The 9,161-nt window shown below is 39.5% G+C and overlaps 1 gene segment (V, D, J or C); it reads right to left on the minus strand.

Annotated features, from left to right (window-relative positions):
* Positions 1-1,197: 1,197 nt before the first annotated feature.
* LOC148068136 (Ig kappa chain V-III region MOPC 63-like) lies at positions 1,198-3,892 on the minus strand. The segment is given in 4 exon segments: positions 1,198-1,625; positions 2,372-2,407; positions 3,256-3,552; positions 3,743-3,892. Coding segments are annotated over 4 exon segments (693 nt in total).
* Positions 3,893-9,161: the final 5,269 nt, after the last annotated feature.

A 9,161-nucleotide genomic window follows, 5' to 3' on the forward strand; every position in this document is an offset into this window, starting at 1 on the left:
GCTCTTGATGGATCTACTGACTCCTTTAAGAAACATCTTAAGACGTTTTTATTTGTTCAGGCTTTTCCTTGATTTTCTGGAACTCCTGTTGTGTTATCAGTTTTATCTTGATCTTTAAAGTATATACATTATTGAGTATTGTTATGATTGTTTAAGCGCTTTGTGACCCTGGTCTGGAAAAGCGCTATACAAATAAAAATTACTTACTTACTTGCATTTACTCATATTCTTCACATCAACTGCTGTTTGACTCTTTTCTGACGTGTTTTTGTTCGTGTGTAACTCTTTTAATCCTCTTATGACCCATTTACTGACCCCAGTTATCACATGTCGCTCATTTTGTCTGAATATTTCTAATTTCACCTCCTGAAGATCAATATTGACATGATATTGATCATCACTCTGGTGCTTATCAATACTTTTTTGAACAAATATAGAAAATCAAGATGTAAGATTTCCTTATTTGGTTTCAGTTCATGTGTTGTTACTATTTGAATAAAGAGTGATCATGTTTGTTTTTTTTACTTATTTTCTTGATCTCTTGACGTCATGTGTTGCTGCAACGATGATCTTTCTCACCTGTGAGACCAGTACAGAGTTTTCTTATCTTAGATCGTAAAGAATATTATGCTACGATCCCTGTCCTTTTTGTTTTATTTTGTAATGACTTTAGTTTTTCTTTCCTCGTATGTCGGCAGCTTTCCAGGGTGGTTTGTGTGCAGCAGGACCTTCGTATATGCTGGACTTTCCATTGACCGGCGTAAACTAGCTTTCAGCTCTGCCCAGTAAACTCTTAAACTTTCTCAATCCCCTTATTGGATATTTTAGCTTCGGAATGTTCCAAGATATTCAGGTTTTCATCTTTTTCAGAGTTTTTGGTGATTTAAAAAAAATTATACATTGACTCTCTTTTAACTTCATATTAAATCGTGCATCAGCATTTTTTTAACTTCCTTTATTTGTCGGATTATTTGGTTTATTCAAGATTTGAACTCAGACTTTGAGATAGAAGTTTTTGCGCCATCTTTTGGTCATTTTTACTATTGCTTAGATTAAATGTTTTAGAACTGTTGTGAATTAAATACATTTATATTTTTAATCTTTAACCATGTTTGGTGCATTTTCTTTGGCTCCTGCGTCTCTTGATCATTCTTGACATATTCAGAAGTGAGTGAAAATAAAGTAGAAGACAACAGATGTGATGAAGACGTCTTTATTGTCATGATCCAAACCAAGCAACAAAAGAGTGAACGTGTGGTCAGAGAGTGACCGAGGGACAGAAGCAGAGAGCTGCTGGAGTCCAGGCCGGTCTGCTCAGGACTGGGAACACTGCTCTCTCCTCAGTGTCTCTGAGACTGGAGACTGGGAGCCCTGGGTGGCCTCACAGGTCACAGAGCCCACCGTCCTCCACTGGTCAGCAGGCAGGGTCAGGGTGCTGGTCCAGCTGTAGTGGCCGTCCTTCCCCAGCAGCCCGGGGCTCTGGCTCCGCTGCCTGCTTTTGCCGTCCACCTTCCAGGACAGAGTCCAGTCTGACGGGAAGCCCTTGTTGGCCACACACACCAGCGTGGCCTTCCCTTGCTCCTGACTAGAGGGGGGCAGCACGGTCAGGGTGGGCCGAAGGTCACCTAGGAGACAGAGGTCACCTTAGATCAGGAGGTTTCTCATCACACACAAGGATGGAGGGAAGGTGGAGGAGGAAGGATGGCGTGAGGGAGAACGACAGGGAGGGAGAGAAGAGGGAGGAAAAAACAAAAGTGCTGCTATGTTAGAAGAGAAGGGAGGAAGAAAGGAACGATGAAGAGAGGAGGATATAAACGGAGGAGGTTGAGATGGATGAGAGGAAAGTGAAGAGTTGCTCACTGGGACAGAAGGAAGGATAGAGAAGTGAGGGAGGATGGAGGAGAAATAAATTGGTGGTAAAATAAGAAAACATTTGACACTGTGAGCTTTAGGGAGAGAGGGAGGAAAGGAGAGAAGTAGAAGGAATGAATGAACCATAACTCTCTCTAACTCTCCTCCTCTCTCTGTCATGATCACACCATTTAAAATGAAGAAATTAAAAATCAACACATGAAAAAATTTATAAAATTATCTTAAGTTTGTTTTATAAATGTAGAAAATGTATTAAAAACTTTTTTGCAAACGTTTAACTTTTGATAAACTATTTACAAAAATGAAAAATAATCAGTGAAAATAATAATAATTATTTATTTCATCATTTGAAACTTTTTATTCACACTTGAATTTTCACTGAGATTGAAACAAATAAACTAACAATATTTTGTTATAAATATTTAGTTTTTTTTTTAACACAAATGTTTCTCATCTACATTGTGTTTCTGTAAAAGCAAGTTTGAGAGAGAACACTTACTTCCAACATGCAGTCTGGTTCCTCCTCCGAACGCGTACCACAGTGACACAAAGTCAGCCAGTCGTCGTACAAAAACCTCTGACACACAAAGTGACTAGAATCAGACTGACAGTCCAGCAGGAACTCCTCTTGTTCTCTCTGTTTTCTCTTCTCATGTAGTCCAACCATCACATCTGAGGAGGTCCAAGGTCATTCCTCACATCATCTCCAGTCTTGGTTTATCAGGAATTTTCTCAAGGTACTCCAGTTTCCTCCTATAGTACAATCCATACAAACACAAACATGTTTAAGTAAATTATTGAATTCATTATGAGTAGAAACATATGGAATTAAACAAACAATTGAAATATAGTGAAATTATTTTCATTACATTTATTTGACATTTAACATTTACTTTGTCTTCTCCTACAGTGTTATTTTTATATGTATTTATCCACCTGTGTTTATGTATTTATTGTATGTTTGTGTCTACATATATGTAATATTCATCATGTTTAATTATAATATCCAACACGAGTTGTGAGTCATTGTGTTATCAAACTATTGCAAGTCTTTAATGACATGAATGACTAACGTGACGTGTCAAGTGTCTCCACTAAATCATGTTTGTGACTCAGTTTAAAAGTCAGTGACAAACAAAAACATTGAGAGGTAGTTGAGACTTAGTGAAGATGAAAATACATGAATAAATGAGGAAAAGTGTTTTTTAGAAAAAGTGTAAAAGTGAAATCAATTCTTCATCTCAGTGAACAACAAGAACAAGAACAAGATAAATAATAAGTATAAATAATATGTTATTACAGTAACTTGTGAGCAGCAGTGGAGTCAGATCAGTTCCTCTCCAGCTGACGGAGGTTTTTGTACGACCTTGTTTCACTGTGTGAACGGGAAACTAAAACCCTGCCGACAATAATAAACTCCTGCATCTTCAGGCTGGACTCTGTTGATGGTCAGAGTGTATCGTGTCCCTGATCCTTCTCCACTGAAACGATCTGGAACTCCAGACTGACGATTTGAAGAGTAATAAATGAGGAGTTTAGGAGCTTCAGCAGGTTTCTGAAGATACCAGTGGAGGTAGTTGCTAACACCTGAGCTTGTTGTACAAGTGATGGAGACAGTCGTTCCTGGAACTACAGACTGAGATCCAGGAGTCTGAGTCAGGACGATGTCTCCTGATGAACCTGGAAAACATAGAAGAAGAGTTGTGGCTCCAGTTTGGAGAAAGATGATCAACATGAAGACAGAAGCATGATTTGTTGAAGACAGAGAAGTGAAGGATGAAGGTGAGAGCTGCTTCCTTCAGTCTCTCTCCATCACAGCAGAACGTCCTGCTGCTGAAGCTGCTTGTCAAAGTCTCCAGAAGAGTCTCACCGTGAACAAGGAGGCCCAGGGTGAGCAGCAGTGGACTCAGTGACATCATGGTTGTGGTGCCGGCGTCTTGTGGACACTCAGTGATCAACTGGGAGCTCTTAAGAGCCGCGAGCAGAGAGGAAGGACTCACATGCAAACACAGTGAGTCACTCAAGTGTGTGAGTCCGAGACATGTGGTAGTGTCACACACACACACACACACACACCCACACACCCACACACACACACACACACACACACACACACACACACACACACACACACACACACACACACACACACACACACACACATACACACGCTTCCTTAGTGTGGTAGAAAACTCAAGTAGTAATGAGATGGCGCCCTCTGCATGAGGAATATTTTTACAACTATATTTGTATATAATAAAAAGTCTGGGTTTAAATTGCACAGGTGATGAATGTAATGCAGAAAAGAAGGATAGACAGAGCTCGGTGTCTAAGACTCCTCCAGCATTCTAAGCCCATAGCAGCTTAAGAAAGACAAAAAGGGCTGATTCAGGCAGAGTCAGAGTCAGTCTTTATTATAGTCTTTATCGAAAAGTAAGGTTTTAAGATTGTTTTTAAACATAGAGAAGGTTTCTGCCCAGAGGAAATGTGTTTTTTAGTCTTTTCTAGGACACGAGCTGCAGAGTTCTGAATGAGCTGCAGGGTTCTGAGAGACTTTTTAGAACATCCTGACACGAAAGAGTTACAATAGTCCAGCCTGGAGGTAACAAAAGCATGGATGAGTTTCTCAGCAGCATCCAAAGGAAGGAAGTGTCTGATTTTTGAAATGTTACGAAGGTGGAAGTGACAGTTCACTTCTGAACTATCAATTTTCATCTCCTCATTGATCTTTGATTGTTAATCTCACGACTGTTGTTCAGGTCTCCTCGGGTCATCTCTCTGATTTGAATGGTGCAGATCAGCCTCAAAACTTTCACTTCCTACTTCGGGAGCTCAGTCATCCTGAAAAGAGACAGCAGGTGTTTCTACTGAGCTGTGACCGTGTTCAGCTTTCTGTCCTAAATCGATCAAGTTCAGGGGAAACTTGTTCTTCTAATATGAGTGACAGGAAGTGTGTTTGAGTGCTTACGTGTGTGTTCCACATCCTCCTCATCGGTGAGTTTGAAAGTAAAGACAATTCTTCATAAACAAATGAATATTTAATACATTAATGAAGGAAGAACATTTTGGAGTAGATGACTTGTTGAACTGATCTCATTCACACCATGTTCTATAATATTAAACTTCAAATACTTTATATATATATAATAGGCATTTTTTGATTGAAAGATTGAGTCATACTACTCGACTTATCAGCAGCATTTGACAGTCAATCTCTAAATCCTTCTTCCTAAACTCTCTTAGACGTGGACTTAGACATACTGTACTTTACTGTCATTCAAGTATCCACAAGTGCATACAGAATGAAATTTCGTTGCATTTTCCTCAAGAAAAGTTCAATCAAGTGCAAAGATTTAAAGAAACATTTGCGTTTATGCATATATTTATTTGAATAAAAGGTTTCCTTAAACAGTTTAAAATAGAGAGAAGTGACATCAAAATAAAAAAAATCCCACAAGAAATAACACAATACTAAAAAGATGTGTCTGTCTCGAAGACTGTCATTATCTGGGGTCTCCAAACCGGTCCTCAAAGGGCCGGGGTGGTGCAGGTTTTTGTTCCAACCGATCAAGCATGTACAGTTTAACCAATGAGGTTTCAGCTTAAACCAGCAACACCAGACTGTCAATCAACTGATTACACTCTGAAGACTCCTGATTGGGTTAAGGGGGGGGCTCTTTATTGGTTGGAACAAAAACCTGTACCACCCCGGCCCTTTGAGGACCGGTTTGGAGACCCCTGGTCATGATGGTGGGAGTCAGAGCGACAGGCTGGTGATCATTCATTGATATAATATGAGCTTTTTCTGGCACTACAATGAAGGAGGCAGTTTAAAAAGTCACAATGTCACTATGGCTTGGTTCAGCTAGTTGATAAGAATGTCTGTTAAAACACAATTCATTGAAGGTTGTAACATTGTTTTGTAACAATGTTGTAACCTTTGGTTAATTCAATGGTCAATGTTCATGATTTTCTGAGGATGTTCAGTTTACTTTCTGAATCTCTCTCTTTGCTGCTCTGCTGCTGTCAATATAGAGAGTATTAAGAATATTATGTTACAATTGTGTTATTCTCTACTGTGGGTTCTTAATAAAAACACTCTTGCTTGAAGGAAGGTACTTTATCAGGAGTATTCAGCAGCATGTAAACACAAGCAGTCCAACATGTACCACTCGACTTGCTCTGGTCACGGACTCACAACGCCCTCTTGTGTCCGGAGTACACAACATAAACATCAGTTATTTAAACCAGGCAAACAGATATTTGCTGTTATCGTTACATCTTCCTTTTTTCTAAATAAGTATTAAATCCAAATAAAAAACTTATAATTACTTACATTATTTATATCTGAAACATTGTTATTATTATTTGAACATCCAAATATTCCCCTTACAAAATACTTCACTAGTCATGATTAATCTCTTTGAGTTATTAATCTTAACTATGTTAATTTAAAGTAATCAAAAGTTAACTTGTACAAACTTTACTCTGCATAATTATTACTTACTTATTAAGGTAAGGTAAGGTAAGGTAAAACTTTATTGAAATTGTTTTTTTCCAGTAGCCAATACATACAGAAATTTTTTATAAAAAATAAAAAAATGAATCAAAATAAAATAAGAACAAGAGAAATAAAGAGAAAGAACACAATTACACAATCTAAGTCTAAAGATAAAGATATAGAACATAGATCAAAGAAAAACAACAAAGAAAAAGGATACAAAGACTAACATATAACAGAACATCCAGATACTCTCACTCCACTCCTGCCCCTGAACTCAGAATTGTACAATTTAATAGCCCGAGGAATGAATGAGTCCTTGAGTCTATTAGTTTTGCACCTGGGTAGGAGCATTCGTGCACTCATTCTGCTTCTCTGCTCACTGATGACAGTGTTCAGAGGATGACTGTCATCATCCATGATGGACAGTAGTTTGTTCAGTGATCTCCTCTCAGCAACTGTCACCAGTGAGTCCAGCTTCATTCCAACCACAGAGCCAGCCCTCCTGATCAACCTGTCCAACCTGTTGACACTCCTCTTGGACACATTTCCACCCCAACACACCACAGCATAGAACAGGACACTGGCCACCACGATCTGGTAGAACATGCAGAGGAGCTTCTTATAGATGTTAAATGATCGAAGCCTCAGAAAGTACAGTCTACTCTGAACTTTCTTATATACAAGGTCTGTGTTGCAGGACCAGTCCAGTTTACTGTCCAGCCACACGCCGAGGTACTTATAGTTGTCAACTATCTCCACCTCATTGCCTCTGATGGACACTGGACGTGGCTTTGTCCTGGACCTCCTGAAGTCCAAGACCAGCTCCTTGGTCTTTGAGGTGTTAAGCTGCAAGTGGTTCCTCTCACTCCAGTCCACAAAGTCACGTATCAGACTCCTATACTCGTCTTCGCTGTTGTCCCTGATGCATCCAACAATGGCAGTGTCGTCAGCATACTTCTGGACGAGCTCTGAGTTGTAGCAGAAGTCTGAATAGTAGATGGTGAAGAGGAGAGGGGCCAGTACTGTCCCCTGAGACAGAGAGTTATATTACACACTAATATAACTGTACTTCAAACTGTACTTCAAATTACAGCATTATAACCTTATTATCAACAATTAAAACATTTGATGTTCAATCGGCCTCTCAGGTGGCTTTATATTCCATAAAGAGTTTCTGATCATTGGTTTTTCAATCTGGGTGGTTGCCTCAGGTAATGGAGTCTGATGGAGTCTGAGGTGTGTTTTGAAACTGGTCATCCTTGAAAGACTCCTCTTCGGTTGTATATCCCTTGATTAGATCTCTGCCACTTCGTCTCAGGATGATCTTCTGCCTGAATGTTGTATGATCTTGGTTGAACCTCACTCAGAACATTTGCTTTTTGTGACCATGTGTTTGTCTTATCTTTAAACCTCACTTGGTCCCCAGCTTGCAGTTCCGGTAGATCCTTTGTTCCTCTGTCATAATGGAACTTGTGTTTGGATTTTTGCATCTCCTTGAATCTCTTCACCCTGTTTCCCTCCTTTCGTTTTGAGTAGATCATCCTGAATGGGCAGGTTTGAGCTCAGGCGTCTTCCCATAAGGAGCTGAGCTGGTGACACACCACACTCCAGTGGTGTCGTGCGGTATACCAGTAGACTCTGGTAGAAGTCAGTGTCACTGTCTCTTGCCTTGTTCATCAGTCTTTTCACTGTTTGAACAGATTTCTCCACTAGACCCTTAGACTGTGGATAATGAGGACTCGAAGTTGTATGTCTGAACTTGAGGTTTGAGAAGCGTGGTCCATTATCTGTAAAGACTTCACTCGGCACACTGAAGTAATTATATATGCCTTATAAAAAGGTTTATTTTCAGAACATCTAAGTTCTGGTCGATTTAACTTTAAAATTGCCTCTAGGTAAACTTTACCTGAAGTTGGAGCACCAGCCTTTGTTTTATAGTACAAGGGAAACTATTACATTTACGTGGATAATAATTAATTAATTGGCCTAATTAATTAACTATGAAACACTAGTTTTAATCAATCTCATTTACTGAAGTTACTACTTGTTGTCGTGATTATCTGTTCTTTACTGAGTAAGAGGCTCAAAAATATGAAAAATTGTAAAGGCAACTGACGTACTTCTATAGGATTTATTGAAAGAAATAAAGAGAAAAGGGAGAACAGTTAAGAACAATGGAATGGAATGATGATGCTTTGATATCATGGAAGGAACAATATTAATTACCCAGAAAGTAACGGACTTGAAGGCTTTGATAATTGTCAACTTCTGGGAAAGCTTTACAACTTATCTTAAGCTAATCTTGCTGCCTCTGATCAATTAGAAAAATCCCAACACATCAATCAATGCAAGAGTGACAATGTTACAGTTGCTTACGTCGTCGAGAGGAGAGAGGAAGGAGTGATGATGACGAGGAGGTTGAGGTGAGGAGGATGAGAAGGTTAGCAGCAGGAGGAGCACGAGGGGGAGGAAGGTCGGCATTCCAAAGACGTCGTAAACCAGAACTTTGGTCTTTTAGTTAACAGCAAAAACAACATGAAGGATTTCACTACAACATGATGTCTGGAGAATATGGCTTTCATGGCTGTGATCACAGTCTCTGCAGTTGTAGTGTTCAATTTGCAAACCTCTGGAAACAGTGAATAAATAGTCTGTGACCAGAAGGTCATCCTTTCCTCCAGAAACAAAGAGGTCAGCACCCACCTTCTGATAAGGTCTGGCACCGGGAGTGGCTTTAGTGGCTCTGCCGGATTGCTGGCTTGATATTTCAAACATATTGAGCAGT

The sequence above is a fragment of the Callionymus lyra genome, chromosome 12, assembly GCF_982586985.1.
Source record: "Callionymus lyra chromosome 12, fCalLyr1.hap1.1, whole genome shotgun sequence".
Taxonomy (NCBI): Eukaryota; Metazoa; Chordata; class Actinopteri; order Syngnathiformes; family Callionymidae; genus Callionymus; species Callionymus lyra.